Source organism: Rousettus aegyptiacus, unplaced genomic scaffold (genome assembly GCF_014176215.1).
Source record: "Rousettus aegyptiacus isolate mRouAeg1 unplaced genomic scaffold, mRouAeg1.p scaffold_m13_p_3, whole genome shotgun sequence".
In the NCBI taxonomy this organism is placed as follows: Eukaryota; Metazoa; Chordata; class Mammalia; order Chiroptera; family Pteropodidae; genus Rousettus; species Rousettus aegyptiacus.
The window spans coordinates 59,837,075-59,860,807 of record NW_023416306.1 but is presented as its reverse complement, the minus strand read 5'-3'; the positions used below and the strand labels follow the sequence as shown (position 1 = coordinate 59,860,807).

At 34.7% G+C, this 23,733-nt stretch overlaps 1 protein-coding gene across 3 annotated transcripts in view; it reads right to left on the bottom strand.

Moving 5' to 3' along the window:
• ADAMTSL1 (ADAMTS like 1) overlaps nucleotides 1–23,733 on the bottom strand; it is an 823,217-nt gene that overhangs the window by 292,047 nt on the left and 507,437 nt on the right. For all 3 annotated transcript variants that reach the window (XM_036217921.1, XM_036217923.1, XM_036217924.1), the window contains one exon: nucleotides 11,760–11,996. In XM_036217921.1, coding sequence (XP_036073814.1) covers nucleotides 11,760–11,996 — 237 coding nt within the window. The remainder of the gene's footprint in view (nucleotides 1–11,759; nucleotides 11,997–23,733) is intronic.

The window sequence follows — 23,733 nt, the reverse complement described above, 5'->3', positions numbered from 1 at the left end:
TTACATAATGATAAAGGAATTAATAAATTAAGAGGACATAACCCTAGTAAACATGTATGTACCCAACATAGGAGCACCTACATACATAAAAGGAGAGATCAATAGTAATACACTCATAGTAGGAGACTTTAATACCCCTTTGACGCCAATGGATAGATCTTCCAGGAAGAATCAACAAGGAGACAACAGGCCTAAAAGACACACTAGACCAGATGGACTTAATAGATATTTTCAGAGCATTTTACCTCAAAGTAGCAAAACAAGCATTCTTCTTAAGTGCACATGGAGCATTTTCAAGGATAGACCACATATTAGGACACAAATCAAGTCTCCATAAATTTAAGAAGACTGAAATCTTATCAACCGTCTTTTCTGATCACAATGATATGAAACGAGAAATCAATTACAAGAAAAAAAACTATAAAATACACAAACACCTGGAGGCTAACTAACAGGCTACTAAACAATGAATGAGTTATCAATGAGATGAAGAAATCAAAAGATACCTAGAGATGAATGAAAAAGAAAACAACAACTCAAAATCTATGGGATACAGTGAAAGCAGCCCTAAGAGGGAGATTCATGGCAATACAGGCCTACCTCAAGAAATGAGAAAAAGCTCAAATAAACAATCTAACCTTACACTTAAAATAACTAAACAAAAACAAAAACAAAAGCAGCAAACAAAGCCCAAAGTGCATAGAAGGAAGGACATAATAAAGATCAGAGCAGAAATAAATGAAATAGAGTTTAGAAAAACGATACAAAAGATTAATGAAACCAAGACCTGGTTCTTTGAAAGGATAAACAAAATTGACAGACCTGTAACCAGAGTCAAGGAAAAAAGAGAGAGGACTCAAATAAATAAAATCAGAAATGAAAGAAGAGAAATAATTATGGACTCTACAGAAATACAAAAGATCATAAAATACTATGAGCAATTATATGCCAACAAATTGGGCAATCTGAAAGAAATGGACACATTCCTAGAAACATACAATCTCCTAAGACTGACTCAAGAGGAACCAAAAAATCTGAACTGACCGATTACCACCAATGTAATAAAATCAGTAATCAAAAACCTTCCAAAAAATAAAACTTTTGGACCAGATGGCTTCATAAGCAAATTTTATCAAACATCCAAAGAAGAATTAATACCTGTTCTTCTAAAACTATTCCAAAAAATTCAAGAAGAGGGAAGGCTCCCTAACTCCTTTTATGAGGCCACTATTACTGTGATTCCAAAACCAGACAAAGACATTACAAAAAAAGAAAACTATAGGCCAATATCTCTTATGAACATTGATGCCAAAATTCTCAACAAAATATTAGCAAACTGCATTCAGCAATACATTAAAAATATCATACACCATGATATTGGATTTATTCCTGGGATATAAGGTCTGTATGATATTCGAAAATCAATTAATGTGATACACAACATTAACAAATTGAAAGATAAAAACCATATATTCATTTCAAGAGATGCAGAAAAAGTGTTTGAGAAAATCCAGCATCCATTTATGATAAAACCTCTCAGTAAAGTGGGAATAGGGGAAACATACCTCAACAAAATAAAGGCCATATATGACAAATCTACAGTTAATATTATACTCAATGGGGAAAGACTAAAAGCATTTTCTTAAGATCAAGAACAAGACAAGGATGCCCACTTTCACCACTCCTCTTCAACACTGTATTGGAAATCTTAGCCACAGCAATCAGACAAGGAAGAGAAATAAAAGGTATACAAATTGGAAAAGAGGAAGTAAAACTCTTGCTATTTGCTGATGACACAATACTATATATAGAGAACCCTAAAGATTTCACCAAAAAACTGTTAGATCTGATCAATGAATTCAGTATACAAAATTAATATTCAGAAGTCAATGGCATTTTTATACACCAATGATGTACATATATATACATAAACATATACATATATACACACATACATACACACACATATATTACAATGGAGAAGCATATGAGGATGCTGAACATCATACTAGGGGTGGTTGGTGTTCAGTGTCAGACCTCTTAATGGAGCCAGTGAATAATACTCACTGCTGGCATTTTATATGCAGTAGTGAATGAGTGAAGGACTATAATATGCTCACTACTTTCTATTGTTTTTGTTTTAATATTAAATGATAGTAGTGTTTTAAAAGTTAAATGAAGAATAAACTCAAATATAAAAGCTCAAAAAAAAAACCCCCACATAAACAGGGATGGATGCTTTTCTGGGTTGAATCACATCTCCTCCAAAATGTGTTGAAGTTCTAACTCATAGTACCCATGCATGTGCTCTTATTTGGACATAGGGTCTTTGAAGATTTAATCAAGTTAAAGTGCGATCATAACTAGAATGTGTTCTCCAATATCACTGGTATTATAAGAAAAGAGAGACATTGGGGAGAAAATGTCATGTAAAGACATAGAGGGTGAAATTGGCCACATGAAGGTGGAGGCAGAGACTGCTGGCCACTAACTAGAAGCTAAAAAGAAGCAAAGGAAGATTTTACCCAGACCCTCAGAGGAAGTATAGCTCTGATGACACATAGATTTTGGACATCTAGCTTCCACAACTGTGAGAGAGTAAGTTTCTGTTGTTTTAAGCCATTCAATAAAGAAACTCAGCATGTAAAAAATATTAGGCAATTGAAATGATTCAAGCAGATAAAAAAGAGCACCCTGTACACAGTGAGGAGAATAGAGTACAGTGACCACAGCACATTTTCTTGTACAGCGTGAGAAAATGTAGAATAGTGAAGATAGTATACTTTCCTGTATACTTGTCATAGCTCCCTTCAGAGTGTAAGTTCTGGGAGGGCAGGGACTATGTTTTGTATGTTCCTTTAAGTATTTCCAGTATCCAGTACACTGCTAATTCCTAAGTAAATATTTTTTAAGTGAATAAATGAATGAATGCATTTTAAACAATAATGTTAACAAAGGTATCATCTCTGAGGGAAGAGATTTTATTTAACTTTACATCCTCAGTACCCAGCATACAGCAGATTGTAGAGAACAAATAAATAGCATTCAGAAACTAAGTAATTTGCCAAAATTCAACTGTAAAGTAGTTCATTTTATCTTTACTATATCATGCAAAGGGGAGAAAAAGACTGCATATTAAATCTTTAAGTAACAAGCTTCCATGTGGAATTAGATTACAAAACACAGAAGGAAAAATGGCCAACTCCTTATTTCTGATATAACCACCTTTAGAATAACTGGTAGACATTTGATACCAGTGACTTAGGTCATAGACAGAGATGGAGAAATAATCATTCCATTTAATTCATTTCAAACTCCTCACGGCAGGAATTATTAAAAATGGAAATACCTTTTTTTGTTGTAGTATGGTTCGGTTTAATGTTGCCACAGTATTGAATAAAAACTCCATGACCCAATTTATTGCTTATTTCTTTTTTTTATATTATTCAGTTAAAAACAATATTATATAAGGCATTACTTGAAAGGAATTATCCTTTTCCTTTTTGGAATGCCTTCTTTTCTAAAATAGTAATAAGCAATATTATAAATATGTAGATTCATTACAAAAGAGTTGGTTTATAATTGTACTTGGTCTTTTTCATTAATATATATTATCAACTGGTAAATTTAGTTAATTATAAAAATAAAACACACTTTCTGTATGTGACTTCAAAGTAACCTCGAAATTACTTTTAACAGCAGCACATGTTCTATCTGTAAATTTATGCTACTCTTTCATACATATATTTAAAACAGAAACCAGGTTTGTGCTTTATAACAATTATAAATGGGGTAATTTGGATAATGAAAATAAATGAATAACAGCAGTACTAATAGAGCTGATCCTATTTGTGGTGGCCCATTAACTCTGTACAGGATGCAATTCACTACTCTGGATCAGGCCGGGGTTGATAATGGTACAACATGTAGTTATTAGCAAAAGAAGGTTGCAATAGAAAACTAACAGAAGGTCTGTTCATTCATTGGGAAGTCAGTATTCCCCTTTATATGTATAACCACATTTAAACACATACTCAAAAAGGCCATAAAGAGAAACAGTCAAATAGAAGAAGTAATTTTGGCACTACTACTAGTATTACTATAAGCTAGTATTTATCAAGTTCAGCATAAGCACTTCAATGCATTTGATTTCTTAATCTTCACAGCAATCCTATCAGGTAGTTACAAATATTAATCTTATTTTAGATGGAGGAAACCGAGGCTTAGGAATTTGCTCTAAGTCATGTACCAATGAGTGGTGGAGCTAAGATGCCAACTAGGTGCTATGACTCCAAAGCCTGTGTTCCCAATTATTCACATTATGACAAATTGCCTCTGTAACTAATCTCCAACTTCAACTAGTCTGAAATAATAACCAATAAAAATCCCAGTGTTTCCATCTGAGATGGAAGGTGGGGAGAAATACCAATGAGAGAAGGAAAGAAGAGTATGTTATTTGAAAAGATATATTCACTAAACATGTTTTCATATATAACAGAGATAAAGCTAGATAACATTTTGGCCCATAGGAGATGCTGAAGAAATAATGCAGAGGGCATAGTTAAGAAGTGTTGATAAATGACGACATTCTTTGATGTCTAGCCTGCCATTTACTAGCTGTAAGATTCTGGGAATACACCACAACCTAGTGCAGCAATATTTCCCGGGGCTGGACTGGATGAAAGGTAGTGCTTTCTAAACTCTGGTCTGTGAAGCACAATTAGTCACAATTTCTGTGCTCTGGGGGAAAAAAGGAGAATAAGTACTAGGTAGGAACTTTCTCATAACGCAAACTATATCCAATTTAAAGGATTATCCTTTATTTTGAAATTGGGTTCTTGCTACTTTCTGATTATTCACACTTCAATTATGAACTGATGATGGTGAAAATACATGGCGGAAGGTCTCTTCTTTTTCAAAGTCCTTACTTACCAGAAGAAGTTGGCTACTTTGTTTAATTCTATAAACTTTTTTTGAACTGTTACAAGATTATGAAACCCCACACAGGGAACTACTAAATTAATGCATTTTGGAACTCAAAATGTTCAGGCTTCTTTACATTTCCACAGCACTTCAGAGTTTGTTAAATATTTTCGTATAACTACCTCTTTTGGAGTTCTGTAATCTGTGAGGCTATCTTATTTCCATGGATTAAAAAACAGAATTTAGGAAGGTAAGTGACTTGCTCAAGATTACACAGATCATTAGAGAGCAAACAGATTCCAATCTGTCATTTGACTTCAAATCCTGTCTGCTTTTTACCCTATAAGTGGTTCACAAATCTTGCCAAACAAAAGCATAATAAGGAGAGTGTTCTAAAAACATGAAAATAATAAACCTGATTTCTGCCAAGAGTTTTGTCCTTTGGGAGCTGCCCATGTGATTCTGGTATGCGGCCAAATTTGGAGACCATGATGCAGCACTGAACAATACCTGCCTTTGTGTATCTAGCCTCACTCAAAGGAATAGGAGCTTTGGAGTCAGAACTGAGTTTCTCTGGACAAGCCCTATTATAATCTACCTGAGCCTCGGTTCTTCATCTTTGCAATGGGGATAGTGCTGACTAGTAGAGTTGTAAATATGAGAAAAACCATATGTAATAGGACTAAATATGGTAGTCACTCAAAAATGGAAGTCTTTTTTTGTCCCAACAAACAAAAGTTCAGGACCAGGTAGCTTCATTGGTGAGTTCTACCAACACTTAAAGAAGAATTAATACCAATCCTTTCCTAACTTGTCCAAAAAATAGACAAGAAGTGAATACTTACAAACTTATTTTACAAGGCAAGCCCTACCATGATACCAAAACCAAACAAGAATGCTACAAGAAAATTACAAGTCAATATTCCTGATGAAAATAGATATAAAAACCTTCAACAAAATAACAAACAGAATTCAACAATATATTAAAAAATCATAGACCATCATGATCAAGTGGGATTTATTTCAGAGATGCAGAGATGGTTCAACATCCACAAATAAATGTGATAGACCATATTAACGAAAGAATAAAAATCATATGATCATCTCAATAGAAGCAGAAAAAGCATTTACAAAAATCAACATGCATTTTTGATAAAAGTACTCAATCAAGTAGGTATAGAAGGAACATACCTCAACATAATAAAGGCCATATATGACAAGCCCACAGCTAAGATCATACTCAGTGGTGAAAAGCTAAAAGCATTTCCTCTAAGATCAGGAACAAGACAAGGAGGTCTACTTCTGCCACTTTTATTCAACAAAGTATTGGAAGTCCTAGCCAGAGCAATTAGGCAAGAAAAAAAAAAAAAAAAGATATCCAAAGCAAAAAGGAAGAAGTCAAACTGTGACTATTTGCAGACAACATACTATATAAAGAAAACTCTAAAGAAAGCACCAAAAAACAGAACTAATAAATGAATTCAGTAAAGTTATAGGACACAAAATCAATATTAAAAAACCTGTTGCATTTCTATATAAACTATCAAAAAGAGAAATTAAGAAAACAAACCCATTTACAATTGCATCAAAAAGAATAAAATACCTAGAAATAAATTTACACAAGGAGGTGAAAGACCTGTACGCTGAAAATAATAAGACCTTGATAAAAGTATTTGAAGAAGACACAAATTGAAAGATATTCTCTGCTCATGGATTGGAAGAATTAATGTTATTAAAATGTCCATACTACCTAAAATGATATACAGATTCAATGCAGTCCTCATAAAATTTTGTATGGCATATTTCACAGAAATAGAAGAAGCAATCGCAAAATTTGTATGGAACCAGAAAAGACCCTGGATAGTCAAAGTAATCTTGCAAGAGAACAAAGATGGAGGCATCACATCCCTGATTTTAACTATATTACAAGACTATAGTAATCAACAAAGTGTAGTACTGGCATAAAAAGCAGATACAATGGAACAGAACAGAGACCCCAAAATAAACCCACACAAATATGGTCAATTAACCTACAACAAAGGGGCCAAAAATATACAATGGAGAGAGGACAATCTCTTTAAAATATGGGGTAGGAAAAACTGGACGGCCATATGCAAAAAGAATGCAAGTAGCCTGTATCTTACACCATACACAAAAATCAACTCAAAAATGGATTAAAGATTTAAGTGTTTAAGATATAAAACTATAAAATTCCTATGAGAAAACATAGGGAAATCTCCTTGACATTACTCTTGGTGATGATTTTTTTTGCATTTGACACCAAAAACAAAATGTTTCTGTACAAAATATTTCTATACAGTAAAAGAAATCATGCACAAAAGGAAAAGGCAACCTATAGAAGAGGAAAAAATATTTGCAAATCATAATCTGATAAGGGTTAATATACAAAATATATCAAGAACTCATACAACATAGTAGTAAAAAACCCAAACAATCTGATTTAAAAATGGGCAGAGGATCTGCACAGACATTTTTCCAAAGAAGATATACAGATGGCCATGAACATAAAAGATACTCACGAATCATAAGGGTAATGCAAACCAAAACTGCAGTGAGAAATCACTTTATACTGTTAGAACAGCTATCATTGAAAAGACAAGAAATGAGTGTCGTCCAGGATGTGGAGAAAAGGGAACTTTTGTGTACTGTTTGTGGAATAAATTGATGTAGCCACTATGAAAAATAGCATGGAGTTTCCTCAAATTTTTTTTTAAAAAACTAACATATGATCCAGCAATTCTAATTCTGGGTTTTATCCAAAGGAAATGAGAACATTAACTCAAAAAGATGTATGTACCCCTGTGTTCATTGCAGCATTATTTATAATAGCCAAGACATGTACACAATCTAAGTGTCTATCAATAAATGAATGGATTTAAAAACTGATATATATATATATATAGATTTATATATGTTTATATATTAGAATATTAAGCCGAGAGAGAGAGAGACAGAGAAAATCTGCCTTTTGTAACAATATGGGCATTGTCCTAAGTGAAATAAGTCAGAAAAAAATGAATATGGTATAATCTCACTTATGTGTTGAATCAAAAAACAAAACAAAACAAAACGAAAAACCAGAGGACAAACAAAAAACCACTCAAGCTCATAGGCACAAGGAACAGATTGGTGGTTGTCAGAGGTGGATGGTGGGTAATGTGCAAAATGAGTGAAGGTGGTCAAAAGGCACAAACTTCTTGTTATAAAATTAAGTCCTGGGGATGTAATGAATAGCATGGTGACTGTAGTTAACAATATAGTACTGTGTACTTAAATGTTTCCAATGGAGTAGATCTTAAAAGTTCCCATCCCAAGAAAAAATTTTTGTAATCATGTGTAGTGATGAATGCTAGCTAGATTTATTGTGGCGATCATTTTGCAATATATACATATAACAGATCTTATGTTGTACACCTAAAACTAATATAAAGTTATGTCAATTACATCTCAATAAAAAAAAAAAACAAAGTAGAAGTTATTTTACTGCCTAGTATGATTCTCTAATATTGCTGAACAAGCATAAGGTATCTATTATAAATAGTGATGATTCTAGAATATTCCTGAAGCACATTCACAACAAATACAGATAATACACTCATTGATAATTTTAGGATAGTCCCACAGGTCTTGATTTCCTCCTCTATGAAACAGTAGTGTCTGTTAATTGCTAAAGCATATCCAGGCTCTAAATGTCGAGGATTCCATAGTTCCTGTTAAGAGTTCAAGGCCCAGTTTTGAGAAAGTGGTTCTTAACTGAGTACTAAACAGGTATTACAGGTATATGGAAAATAATCAGTGCTTACAAATGACAAATCTCTATAGCTGTACTGTCGAGGCCAGACTATGTCCAAAGTTAAATATTTGCTTCCTTACAGTTTATAATTTATATCTTACAAAAATTATAATAAAGCTAAAATAAGGGCCGAGAAAAAGCTAAGAATCCCCAACAAGGCAGAGGAGATGATTGTTTTCTAGGAAACTAGGGGAAGCTAACTTAAACAGCACATTTAAGATAGCGTAAATATTTCTGACAGTCTTAAAAATTATAAAAAGATGTCTTTTTCTTAATGTTTCTTTACAAAAACTTAAAATTCTAATTACCAATATACAGATACAACTTAAATAAAGGAACTTTTTCTAAGTAGAATGAAATTTATGTATTTAAATTCTTTTGAGGTAAGAGTGCTTTTCTTTTGGTGACTAATTTCATTTTGTCCTTCTTAGAAAGTATGTATTACATTTATATTCCATCTTTATTCCACTATCATTTCCCCATTTTCTGCTACTTCCCTCGTTTTATAAAATTAAAGTAGGTTTTAATAATGAAAACACAAGGCTATTATGGTAATAGGAGCAAGGATTAAAAATTATATACATTACAAATTCACATTATGTTGTAGTTTTTGATCACCTAAACATAGTTAATTTTATTGCTTTCTACTCTCTACCCTAGTTATAATCAGAATGAAAACTTCTTCCTGGTTTTGAATTTAGTTTCCTTTCTGTTCCTCCTGTCACTGTCCTTGGCCTAGCCTCAGGCGTGGCTTCACCCTGGCTGCTCCATGAGCCTCCTTTTCAGCAGGTCTCTGCCTCCAGGGCCTTCCACTCTTCAAGCATCCTATAAATGCAGCTACAATAATTTTTCTAAAGCGGAGTTATGATTATGTCTTTTCTCCACTAAAACTCTTTCTTGGCTACTCACTGTGTACCTTAGTCCTATCTGCCATTCCAGCCATCCTTGATTTTCTCCCAAACTATTCTCACTCTTAACTATGTACCTAGAGGGAGCAGGGGGAAGGTTACCTGGCTCTCCAAACTACTCGTTAGCATCTAAATGCAATCTGAGTTTTTTCATCTCCTTTACCACGCTATTGACTCTAACAGAACAAATAAATGAAGAAAATAATCATAACCAATTATAATTTCTATGTATGTCACAAATCTTTTCAGAATTCTACAGTGTACATATGCCACTAAATGTAACAAGTCACATTCATAACAATCTAACTGAAGGAGGCATACTTATACTTGTAACTGAAAGTCCAGCACTATCATTCCGAATTTACTATATATAAAATTTATTCTTTCACTGCTGAGATGGGATTCCTTTTAGTTGCCAAGGTACATGAGGCCAGCGGATGGGATTAGTCCAGCAAAAAGCATGCCATGTTGAACTCTCATGCAACAGAAACAAATTAAACCTAATTTGCTGACCTGTCTTGTTTCTGTTCAGTTCATTTATCAGTGTAATACAGTAAAAACGACTTTAAAGTAGATGTCAAAAAAGCTGGAATTTAGTTCCATTTCTGCCATGATATAACTTTCAGGAAACCATACAACTTTTCTGGTCCTCATTTTTTTTTTTTTTTCATTTACGAAATGGAAATTTGTCTTGCTTTAGTATACATGCATAAGGAATTATTATTTTACTTGCCATTCCCTACAACACGGACCTTTTTCTGTATCTATTTTCTTCTCAATTCTCTATTATTCCCAAAGTTTTTACAGACTCCATAATTCCATTTCAATGCCACTGAGGGTCCTAGAGAAGGAAGCAAACCTCAAATATCACAAACAATGTTCAAATACATTGCTTTTAGGACGCTGATTAGATTATTTCTTAGGCCTTTCCTAGCTTTAAAATAGTAAAATTCTGTATTCAAATTTATATCTGAAATTCACATATCTCTTATAATAAAAAAAAAATGCAGATATATAAACATCACCTCCATCATCCTATTAAGACATGCTTGGACATGACAAAAGTCCCTGTCTCATGATTCTAGACCTCACAAAGATTTAGTATTTCTGTCTCTCTCTAATGGACATAAAACCTTGTGGGACATCGTATGTCTCTTGTATTAATTCATGCTACAGTTATTCCTTTTACATATGAATACAGATTTAGGTTTTATATAAATGTGCGAATTTGAAACAAATCATTGAAACATATTTTAACAATAATTCTTATATTGCTAGTTGTGATATGAGGGATTCCTAGGAGGGAAAAATTCTTATCAATGCATTCTTGGGAGGGAGAGGCAAAGATTCTCAAAATGTCTACTCTGTGAAATATAAATACATATGGACAACACATAGGAAAATAAAGTAACTGTTTGCTCCCAGAACTAGGCTGCTCATCCTAATCCAAAGAATAGAATTTAAAATTGAGATGACAAACATACTTATTCCCCTTCAGCTTACTAACTTTCCTCCCAAAGTAGACATTGATAAATTGACACTAGACATGAAACCTCTTCACTATATCTGTTCTAAAGATGTACCTACCTGAAGTCCGACCTCACTGACACTGCCAGCCCTTTCCCTACAGTTTGCCCAAAATTTTTAACAAAATTACAGTTGTGATAAAGAAACAAGTTCTACAGTCCACTCAGAGATTTTAGAGCCAACTTCACCTGAGTGATTCTGAAGCTCTAAGTAAATGAAAACTGATGCTTACACACACCCACACGCGCGCGCGCACACACACGTACACGCACACACACACTCAGGGACAACCGATGTAGAGGTAATTCCTGAGTCTAGTCCAGAAGTAATACACAATATTCAAGAATTTTTATTCTTCCATATTCGAGTGACACCCAAGGAAAGAAATAAAAATTCTAATCCATTTTTCCTTAACACAGAATACACACTTATAATTTTAACTGAAATTAAACCTCAATTTTCAAATTTATCATTATAAACTCTAGAAAAAGTAACATTGAGTGATTCACATATCTCCACTGTACAAAAACTACACAAAAACAGTAAAACCTTCTGGAAAAACAGAATGACAAGAAACCAGCACTTACTTGGCATAAACCACTGATGCACATGTCCAAAGATTCAGTGTAGCAACGAGTCCCATCTAAGACCTTAGGTGATAGTTCAACAACCAGGGCTGTTCCTTTGGCCTGGCACTTCAGTGAACATGGGTTGTCGGGGTCATTAGACACAGGAAGCCATTCATAAAACTGGCCATGATACTTTACATCATTATGAGCTGAGCATTGCTGAGCACGGAAATCACCTGCTTCTGGTGGGCAGTCCTGGAGAAGAGAGGGGAGGGGCAAACAGAGGTTAAGGGGCAGCCCCAAACAGTAAACTGAAGCAGGTATGTGGTCTGTCAAGGTTTTAGAAAACAAAGCAAATATCTGGGTTATTAAAAATGGCCCCTGCCGTATCATGAGAGGTCATAAAATTATTTGATCCTTAAAGTATAGAGGTTTCAGAAAGTAACTATCTTGTAATATACTTTCTGATTGAAGTTAAAAAGGAAATAAGTCAACATGAAATAGATCTGGTTAATATTAGTTAGGAAAGTAAACACCTTGACGTACATTTTCTAAAAGATGTTGATTGGTTGGTCCATGAATTCCTCCACATTGTAGTATCATTTTGATTTCCTCATAACTTAAGTAGAACTTATTAAAATCAGAGGGTTAGTTGAAAGCATCTCTATTGATATCAAGAGCTATGACAATATTTTAGCAAATAGCAGCAAAAAGTTATGACAATTTCATTCAACAAATTTTTGTGGGGTTGTTGGTGATTTTTTTCCTGAAACTTAGGCTGGATAGTATGTAGAATTGTACATGGGGAGCAGAAAAAGGAAAAGAGCACTTACATGTGAATTTCTTTATCTTAAGGCAGCATAGCAAAGTGGAAAGACATGAACTTCTTCCGCAGATGGGAGTGTGGCTGTAATACGGTGAGACTCTCTGAGCCTAGGTTTCCTTATGTTTAGAACAGAGGCAATAATAAAACTCAGCTCTTGAGGTCATTCATTGTGAGAGTTTCACGAGCTTATGTTAGCCAAATAGGGGCACAAGTACGATGGTACATGGTAGTTATTACTGTGGCCATTTAACGAAGCCATAGAGAAGAAGAGTTGGAGACTTAGGAGAGTCTCTGAATTTGAATTTTAAATATGGTTGGCAGAGACTGGAGGAAAACAAGAATGTTCTAAATGTATATTTCATAAAGGGCATTTTTAAATGTAAAACTCTAACAATGGCTATTATCTAATGAATGATAAACTTTAGTGAAAGCAAATAAGATTTAACTTTAAAAAGGCAAATATTGCCTATCCCTTATATAGAATTTTTGATAGGTCTATTTTATTCTACATGTGTTCAGATTAGGATATACTATATAGAATAGCCATCTGTGGAATGGTTTTTATTATAGCTTTTACCTCAAATAAGGAATTTGCATGTGGTCTTTAGAGTCCTAGTTACTATGTTATCATTTTTTAGAGTTCTCTTATACAAGTTTTCCTTCTGTAAAAATCTTTTTACATTTAAATAAGCATTCTGAGAATAGCATTACTTTCTTTTATAAAATGGAATTCCTGACTCTCCTCAAATTTTAGTCGTATTATTATGTAGCATATAAGGTTGTCATGTTTGGGGAAACATAAATTTTCCCGGCAAGATGGGAAAATTAAATACTTATTTAGGATGAACATTAATAGCTCAAAATATAAACTCTCAAAGGAATTTTACTGTTAGTATTATAGACATTCTCAGAGTTAATAAAATGTAGTACTGAAGAAAAAACATAATTTACATAATATAAGTATAAATACATAGGTACCCAACAAGGCTTAAGTGATTTTTAATATTGTCTGAAAAAGGTATAGTTAAAATTCATTGCTTATTAATTTCTTAAATGATAAACTGAAGTTTAAGTTTTCTAAAAGGATAAATGTGTATTATTTTTTGTTGTGATATTTACTTGTTTGTTGTGAGAAATAAAACAAAAATCACAACCTGCAAAACTATGCTATGAATCACAAAACAGGTTAATTGTATGACAGGCAACACAAACTATCTGAACTTAAATGTTTTTGATAATGACTCCTTTCAGGCCATGTGTTCCAGGACAAGAACAGAAACAAACTGATTAACTTTTCATTCCAAAGATAAGACTGCAAGTTTCTTAGATGAGAACTCTTACCAGTCTCTACCCAGACCTCAATTACTAGCTTCTGACCTAAAATAACCCTATAACTTACCACAGTGCCTAGACTCTACCCACCATCTTCTGTAAATTCCCCCATCTGACACATTGCTGAGACTGTCAAGGTGCTGCTCCCTCTGGTTTAGCAAGTTTCATAAAACCAGCTTAATACGATCAAGTCTCCTTGGTGGCCATTGTATGGGAGCTTCCAGTTGAACTGGGAGTTTAATAATGTTTAAATAAAGTGTTTTCAGTTGTCTATTACCTGTTATCCCAAGAGTCACTTGATTACTCAGTAGTGCAGAAAAAATACTGAAGTGGACTCAATAAAGCAGAACATTAAGAAAATTGTTTAGAACAATCCCAAACCCCTCTCATAAATATTTTTACCTTCTCTATAAGAAAAAGTGAACCAGCTACAGGAGATTTCAGGGTCAGGCTGAATCACCTCGGCATTAAAGTAATAAGGGTAATATATAATTAAAGGACAGCTTAGTATGAACCAGAGATAATATTTTGCATTTATCCAATTCCAAAAAAAGAGTGTCAAGTACATTTTAAACTTGATGTTACATGATCTTAGTACAGACATAAAACTCCTACAGAGTTTCTTATGAGTCCCTTCTGTTCAACAAAATGTGTTAAGTCTTCCCATTTTTACTAAAATAAATAAGATTCAAAGGGAAAACTAGTAAAAAGTGAAGTTAAAATATTAGGTCTTTTAGGTTTTTCCTGTGACAAAATCAATAAATTTAATTAGATACATCACAAAGAATAAACAAGCAGACAGATGCTCCTGTTCAAAATTCACCTGTCTCTAATAGCTGGAAGAACACCTGTTATAGGTTTTATAAACTTTCACAGCCAGAGAAATATCTTTGAGAATAATTTTTGTGAATACCTTTACTTGTTTTTATCACTACTGTCTTTCCTTCTACTCATATTTGTGCAGGGGTGGGAAACTATAATTTGCTAAATTGAGAGTGCACTTAAAACCTGAAGTTCAGAGTTGGAAACTGAACTTGAATCTTTTTAATGTTTGAGTTTATTTGTACTTGGCAAAATGCAACTTCCTGTTTTAAGAAAAAAGTCTTAAGAGGACCTATAAAACAGGTTCAGAAAGCTTCTTGGACATCAAATAGCTTTTACAAAATGACATTTTGATGATTTAAGTGTAAATGAATTAGAAACATATGAATCAAATTTCCCTTGAAATACACATGTTTAAAAATTAAGGAAAGAAGGATTTGGAAAAAGTTTCTTTTGCTGAACCCAAAACATCTCAAGCATAGTTCAAGATACTCACTGGACTTCTGATGCATCTGGGATCACCCAGTTACAGTACTGGAAACTCAAGCAAAGTCATCATAGACTCCCTCCCACACGTATCATGATAATTACAACCGAATAACTTGTATTTGCATAGAGTTTTAAATTATAATTTAGTCCACGAAACCACTATACTTTCTGATCTTCCTAAAATTCATTTTAGAGATTGATTTCTAACTGCTTTGAAAAATATTTAACATCTTATCCTGGGCATCATCTTTGAAATATCAGCTTCTGAAGAAATGGTCGATGATACCACAAGTCCTCAGTTCTGAGCATGAGAGGTGGTTTTCCTCAGGGAATACTGAATGTAGGGTTTACTGAACATAGACAATATGAGATTTCTACTCTCATAAAACCTTAGTGATAGGAATCATGAGTTTTCAATTGGGATATTTAAACCAAAGAAGAAAAAAAGTTATTATTTACATACTTAACCATTAAACTTGGCTCATAGGTGGTAATGATGAAGACAAAATTATTGAAAAGTCTAGTAGCTATTTGAACCAAACATATTCCCCACCAAGAACCTAGCAAAAAACATGATATGGGAAGAATGCACTGGGCTGATTAAAGACCCCCAACTTCCAGCTCCTCATATATTTGCAGAAACATCATCCAGCAGAAATAGTGTAAGAGAGAGCAAGATAATGTATTTCTTAGTCTTCTATTTCTAACTAACTTTAATACATCTGTGAATTGGAAACTCTGTTTTAGGCTACTGAGCTAGGACTTTCTCACTCTGAAAAAACGTTTTATTTCAAATAGTTAGATGATCCTATGAATTATCGTTATTTAGCTATTTAACACAATTAATAATTTTTCTCTCCAATTTTTAAGTACTCTATCCTGTGTCACTTTTCTTCTTTAAAAGCAGAAAAATAAAATCTGACCTTTTACATGCTCCCAGTATAATTCATAAAGTCTGTGGAGCCCTGCCATATATGAATCCAATTCAAAACATTTTCTGGTTAATCAACTAGCTAGTGGGAAAGATAAGATGGATCCCAGATGTCCCCTGATGATGATAGGTAGATCAGATTACACTGTGGGACAAAAGAGGGTCAGGCTTCCCAGAGTTTACTTACCGAGGGAAACAGGGAAACATAAGAGATTACATCCCAGCAGCTAAGGTGGCAGCATCTGAAAGCCCTTTAAAGTGGTTTTGAAAAAATATACAGAATATATATTCAGGGTCAGGAAAAACATCACTTTTTACTTTTCTCTTTTTAAAGAAGACGTTCTCCTTCCTGAGGGACATCTCTCTGCTTTACCTTTATCCTTAAATAATCAGTGGTCAGCTTTTTCTGCTAATTTTGGTGCTTCACTGAAGTTATTATGAATGCCTTGGTATAAATGTCATATTCCAATTCTATGCTTTTATTTAAAGTCAACATTAATACATAATAGTATCAAGAAAACACTGTAAATTAGATTCAGGTGACCACATGTACTATAGTAACTGAAGAATCTATTCTTCTCACTGCATTTCCCTGTCTTGCAACTGTTTTTCTAAATTCTATATAACCCTCCATCCTGCTCTAATCACTCACCCTCCATAAAAGTTACTGTGCAAGAACAGTAGATTAGAATTGTTTAGTAAGGCACGTACTCTATCCTCCAGCAATTATGAATGGCTACTTTATGATGTAAGTATATGTAAAAATTTAGCAGCTCCTTGGTGACCTTAGAAAATCTTATCATTTCTAAGATTTACCCTTAAAATATTAGGAATCTTCAACAGACTGATCGTAAAGTAGGAAAAAATTACCGTAAAAGATTCCTCTAAATTAAATGAATGGAGCCTCTAAAAAATATACCCTACCCTTTAAAGTTCTCAAATCTCTTAGCACACTTAAATAGATGGTAGGCTACCTCTTTTATATATTTTAGTCTCTATTACTTGGATTTCTGCTTCTTTTGTTCAAAGTTGGGATGAAACCACTAAACTGCAAATATTCATTGAGACAATTCAATTTAATATGATATTTTGTTCTCAGAAACATAATGTTTCAGTTTCTATTTCCAACTCAACACTCTCTCCTGAACTCAATTTGCTTCCTCACCATCTGGTTGTCTAAGGCATCAGGAACTCATCATGTTTAAACCTGAACCCCTGATCCTCCCCACCCCAATCTGCTCCCTCTGAAGCCTGCATCATCCCAGTCAATGTCAACTCCATTCTTTTCAGGCTAAAATCTTAAAGCAGTGGTCCTCACACTTGTACATGCATCAGAATCACGTGGAGGGCTTGTTAAAAATACCAGATTGCTGAAGCCCCACCGCCCATAGTTTCTGATTTAGTAGATCTTGGGGGTGAGGTACACTTTTCCTTTTTAACAGGTTTCTCAATGATGCTGATATTGCTGGTTTGGTGATCACACTTTGAGAACTACTGTCTTCGAATGAGGCCTCCTATATTCAAATCCATCAGGAAAGGTTGGCTCTATATACAAAATTATGCAGAGTCTGACCGCAATCTAGTCCAAGACACCATCATGTCTTGCCTGCATTATCACAATAGTCTCCTAACTGATCTTCCTTCTCCCACCCTTGCTCTGCTAGGGACTTCTGTCAACATAGCAACCAGAATGATCCTACCAAAGCATAAAGCAGACCATGTTTCTTTTCTGCTACAACTCTGCAAATGCTTCCCACATCACTCAGACTAAAAGCCCAAATCCTCAACTCAGATAGAGGTAAAGATCTCGCTCCATCCCCTCCTAGCGTCTTCCTTATTCACTTGGCTTCAGTCACACTGGACTCCCAGCTACCTCTTGAACATTCTAGTAATATCCTTCTTTTGGATAAATGCTTTATCTATCCCTTCTGCCTGGAATTTTCTTTACCCAGATTTTAAGTGGCTATTTATTTTACCTCTATCAGGTCTTGGCTCAAATATCACCTTATGAGACCTATCCTGACTTCTCTGTGGAAAATTGCAACGCCACTCCCACTTCTTATTTTTTATCCTCTGAATTTGTTTTTCCATTTCACTTAATCACCTTCAAGTACACCATATAATTTACATATTACGCATACTTTTTATTTTCTACTTCTTTTCACTAAAGCATAAGCTCCAGGAGGACAGCGATCTTTGACTGTCTGGCTTGCTGTTATATACAAGTACTCAAATATTTACTTTTGAAAATGAATGACTAACGTATCAAATAAATGAAACAGAAGTCATGGTTTTCGTTATAGAAACTCCAATCCTGTTTTCTCGAGTCTTGCAGGAAATCTAAATCTTGACAGCTTTCTAATCAAGAAATCTTAAAAATTTTGGCAGGATAGCTAATTTTTTTCATCTTTTCTAAAATACAAATTTACAGGAATACTTTTTCATTTCAGACACTAGGAAAGTTGAATAGGGATTCTTGCCTACTTCCTGAATAGGCAGATTGATATTTCCTCCTCCATGTAAACAAGTTTAACAGGGCAATATTAAAAAACATAAAATGTGCTGAAATAATTTATTATTCAATAAATAGCCAGACATATGTAACTTTTATACAATACCCAGTGCAATATATGCATTATAAAGCACTAATATTAAGGTATCAAGCTTTATCCCCCAAACTTTGGCCACCTGCTTATACTAACAGCAATATCATCATCAACATCATTTATTTGTGCAAGACTGCTAGCTGCTATGTAAAATGAAATTAAGCCGACATAGTCCCTGCCCTGTCTAGACAGTCTGTATGTAGACAATTCTATTATATTTCAAGAACATAATACTTAAATGTCTAACACATCACTATGAGTGCAAAGAATAGAAAATGGGGTTGATTTTGGAAGGTGGTGGCACAGTAGATAAAGGCCATTTTTGGCTCATTTATCCTCCTTTTTGAAAATGCCAACAATCTTCCTTGAGACACTACATTTTCATGAATACAAGATATATTTAAGAGTCCTTGCTTTTGTTTTCTCTTTCCTGGTATAAAAGACTTTTAGATTTGCTTTATTTTTCTTCCAAACTGTTGATACTCTTGGAAAATAACATATTTAAGGGAAATGGGTGCCAATGAAAATTAATCCTTAACCATTTTAACACCTTACTATATATGGATCAGTTTCATGATCAACAGAATAACATCTTTACAGATTTGTGACCCTGTGAAGTAATATGAAACTCTCTAGTTTATTCAAACTTTGGGTGTGCCCTACACTGTGCCTACTAAGTGAGCACTGGTTACAGGCATATTAAAGACCTCTAAACCAATCTAATGTATTTATTCAGGTCCAGACATGAGAAATTCAAAATGTATGATATAATAAAGCATTAACCCCACCCTCTTTACTTGTTATCTGAAAACGAATGCTTTGCCTAGCTAGTTTTTAATGTCTCCAGGCATCTGAGAGCTGATCTAAGTAAAAACATTTAAGACATTTAGTTTTAAAAGTTCATTTTTTTCCCTTTGGGTAGCTTTTATTTCAGTGTTTTTATTTTTTTCTCCTTTGAACAATACAGACGTTTGGAATTCAACTCCCCAGAGGTGTTTGTAGGACTGGTTGTAGTTTGTCATGTTAGACTCTTAAATTCTCTCAATTTTGAAAATATTCCTTCCTTGAGGCCTTTTATTATTTTAGCCCCTTTCTTTGAATTAGCTCCAACTTAGCAATATATTTTCTTAAATCAGCATTTCTGACTTTTCACTATTTTTTTATTCTATTCTAAAATAAATATCCCCGCCCCAAATTAGCATATTTGAAGTAGTAATTTGTAGACTTTTTTGGAACATGGCAAACAATTTTATTTTGTAAGCACATAATTATGCAGCTTTTTGTTTTCAGACTACATTTATGAAAATACTTGTGGTGGAGAGTCAGGTTAGAGAAGAACTAGTATAAGGGAAACATTTTAGCATGTAAATACTTAAACTGTTACTACTGCTTAGGTCTGCTGCATAATAAGTTCATTATGTTTCTACATATAAGTAGGAAAGGGTAAGAAAGCTTGATATATTACAAAGGAGCAAATATGGAGACTGACGTTGTCTCCTGCAACATGTGGTATTTATGCCAATCACTTAAAAAAAATTAAAAAGACACTGTCTAGAGCAATTCCAAGGTAAATGCCATGTCAGACAAGTCATAGAAGAGCCCAGCATTCTCTCCTTAGTTTTTCTCCCTCCCAGTCTATAATTGACCATCTAATACTGCCTTCAGGCTTCTTTTTAGCTGTTCCTGAATCTTGACAGCTGTCTATATTCCTGGTAATGTATAAATTTGTGATCCTTTTTGGGAGGCATGTAATACAATCCCATGAATGACCTGAAATACACCTGTACACTCCTTTGGTAACATTCTTGTAACACATAATTTAAGGTTCATCAAAGTCAGTTCCTACTAAGAAGAGGTCAGGCTTCTATTTAAATTATTATGCAGTCAGTTGACTGAAGAATGATAGCAGGACTGAAGGCACACTCCACTGGAAGAAGGCACCAGGTTTATATGAAGGAGAAAGACATCTATTCTCCAATAAGTGGGATGGAACAGAGTCTCCTCTCAGCCAGATTCCTCTCTGGATGGGAGACCCTAAACCCTGGCCACTAAGGCAAGTCACTTTGGCAAGAGACATGATGTTCTCTTGTGCCACAGTTTTCAAAGAGAGAAAACAAGGTGTTCTCGGACTATCCACAGTACCAGTGGCGAATAGCTGAGTTTTTCTTATAGACTTTGGAAAGAGGGGAAAGAGGTAGGGTGACTGTAGATTGAATGATTGAGAGATGAATGACCCTTTCTCTTCTTTACCTAGTCTCTTTCTAACTTCTAAATCAGGATTCCTAATCCAACACCCAAGTTCTTGGTTAATACTATATAAGCTGATCCTGTAAAAGAAGTATCCTCAGATTTCTGGAAGCTTCATCATGACAATACATTCCAAATCAAACATTAAAACTCAAACATTAAAACTCTAATTGATAAATTAGAGGGTACTTACAGTAACACAAGAAAGTCAGATTATTTTAGAAAAATCTGACAGCCATGGAACCAGAACAAAGCAGTAAGTAAAACAAAGCGGGGAAGAGAATTTCTTCTCCAATGGGGTCAGGCAGTAGACTAGGTGGAAGGGAATCGCTCCACAGGTTTGTTCTAGGGAAGAGTAAGAGCTTCCCTTACATACGAGTCAAAGGCGTCCACCCTTCCTTTCACTCAGGGTACTCCGATCAAGCAGGACCTAAATAGTGTTTGCTGTCTTTTCCCAGTTCCCTTTCTGAATTTCCTTCCTTTTCCCTTTCTCCTTTACGAGGGGCCTAGGATCTACATGATGTCCTGAATCATACCTTTGCTTTCTCTTTCCTCATCCCTAACTTCCTCTTTACCCTGCACAAGAGGACAAACAGGTCCATCACTGCTCCTTTAACGCTTCTCTCATCAGCTTTCAATTTTCAGCCATAATCTGAGCTGCTGGGTACTACTTTCAGATTACAGTGAAAGGAATCAGCTCTTAGAAATCATACAAAAAGACCTCTCTAGGGCCTCCATATTCACCTTGACTTATGGGTGGCTGGCATTATCATATGGTGGCTCTGTGGACAAATGGGATAAGAATAGTTAATATAAGTAAAATGTTTAACTCAGTTATGGCACATAGTAAATGCTCAATACATACACAAGACGGGCTAGTCGTTCATGAGTTATACAACTCCAGGGGGCTTCAGAGGAAGTTGAGACTGTGCTGGTTTCATCTAGTTTTGTCTTCCCCACTGCCTCACTGCCTCCCCAACTCCTTTATTTAGTTGTTTGAACATAATTTTAATTAAAGTGACTTATATAAATGTCTTAACATATGAATCTAATTAAACACTATCATGTGCCAAATACACTGGGTTATAAGTTCAATGGATGACAACACTCAACTTTGTTCATGTGTGCTCATACTTCCTAGTTTGTTGATCTTGGACCATGGACACATTTTAAGAAACCAAAAAAGAATTAGAGAAATATATTTTCTGACCCCTAAAACCCAGTGTTTTCAGGTTGAAACTTAAAGCACGGCCTCTAAGCATCAGCCTCATCCTGAAGAGCACTTTGCTCCAAAGTTGACTTTCCTTTTTTCTTTCTATAAAACTTCCATTTCCTCCAGTGGGCTGCCCTAGGTAAGAGTAAAAAGGAAAGCAAACTGGTTCAACTTATACAGAATAAGTTTTGAATGACTAACAATACTTTCTCCTTAAGCGCTCCCAATAACTGTTAATCACATGTGTTCAAAAACATGTGTTCAAAAACACTAGGCTACAGTGAAAAGTGATATATATACCCTGCCTTCAGAATGCTTACAATTTAAAGGGGAGAGATAAGTATTGAGGCCATAAACCAAGTTTTTTTTTTCTTCTAATGATAGGATTATAGAAAGAGAGGCACACAATTCAAAATTGGAGGAAAATTTTGACCTTCCTACTTTGCCTCCTTTTAAGGCTGAATTTGGATAAGATAATAAAGGAAAAGGGCTGCCCAAACTGTTTCTCATCCTGATTGTCATCAGCATCACTTAGAACCATCTCAGACTGTTTTTTCAATTTTATCTATATGGTGTGGCAATGCAACAAATACCTAAGCAGTTTTCTGCAGGAAGCTGACCTGGCTTCGCTTGTTCTGTAGCCTCAGTTCTCCCTACTACTCCCAACACACCACACTTTACGTCAGAATATCTGCCACTTTAAAGCTTTGCTCCTCTGGCTAACATTATCAAATACTGCCTCCCTGTATTTACCTGGATAACTCCTCAAAGTTTAAGTATCACTTCCTGGTCTCTTTCTCAGACAACTCCCTACCCTCAGACTGTGCGAGGCAACTCCCTCTGATATCCTTGGACTTACCATGCTGTGCTGTATTGTTGGTTTTTCTGTCTGTTCTCCACCCCCCAGATCCCCCAAAAAGGAAAACATGGAAGACTGTGTCATATAAGGGGTTAGTACAACCCTGGCATGAATTGATGCTAAATAAATATCTGCCCAGGATTAAATTAAGGAACTTCCATATGCAACAATATGTAGGACTAGATACTTTGAAAAAGCTTCCTACTACAGAATACCTAAAAATACTATAATAAAGTAAAAATAAAATAAAATTGTTATATGCACAGCTGAGCTGGCAAGAAAGTTTCCTCAGAGACAAAAACAATGAGAAAGCATGAATCCAGAAAGGAAATTGATGGATGTCCTAAAGGGATCTGCTGGTTCCTAGTGGTGTAGAACTTTCCATTTTAACAGCCTATAAGATCAGGGAACAGGGGATAAAGTCTATGAACTGCAAGTTGTGGATGAGCATTAAGATTCCGTCAAAATGGCCAGACCCTAAGGCAAAACCCTCAGAGAAAGAGTAAACCAGAGAGAAAAAAAAAACAAAAAACACTTAGCTGCAGGAAAAGGTCAACAAATAGAGCTAGTAAAAAGATCAGTGGTGTCTGGGTATTGAAGAGGGAGGGATGAATAGGCGGAGCACAGAGAATTTTTAGAGCAGTGGAACTATCGTATTCTGTATGAT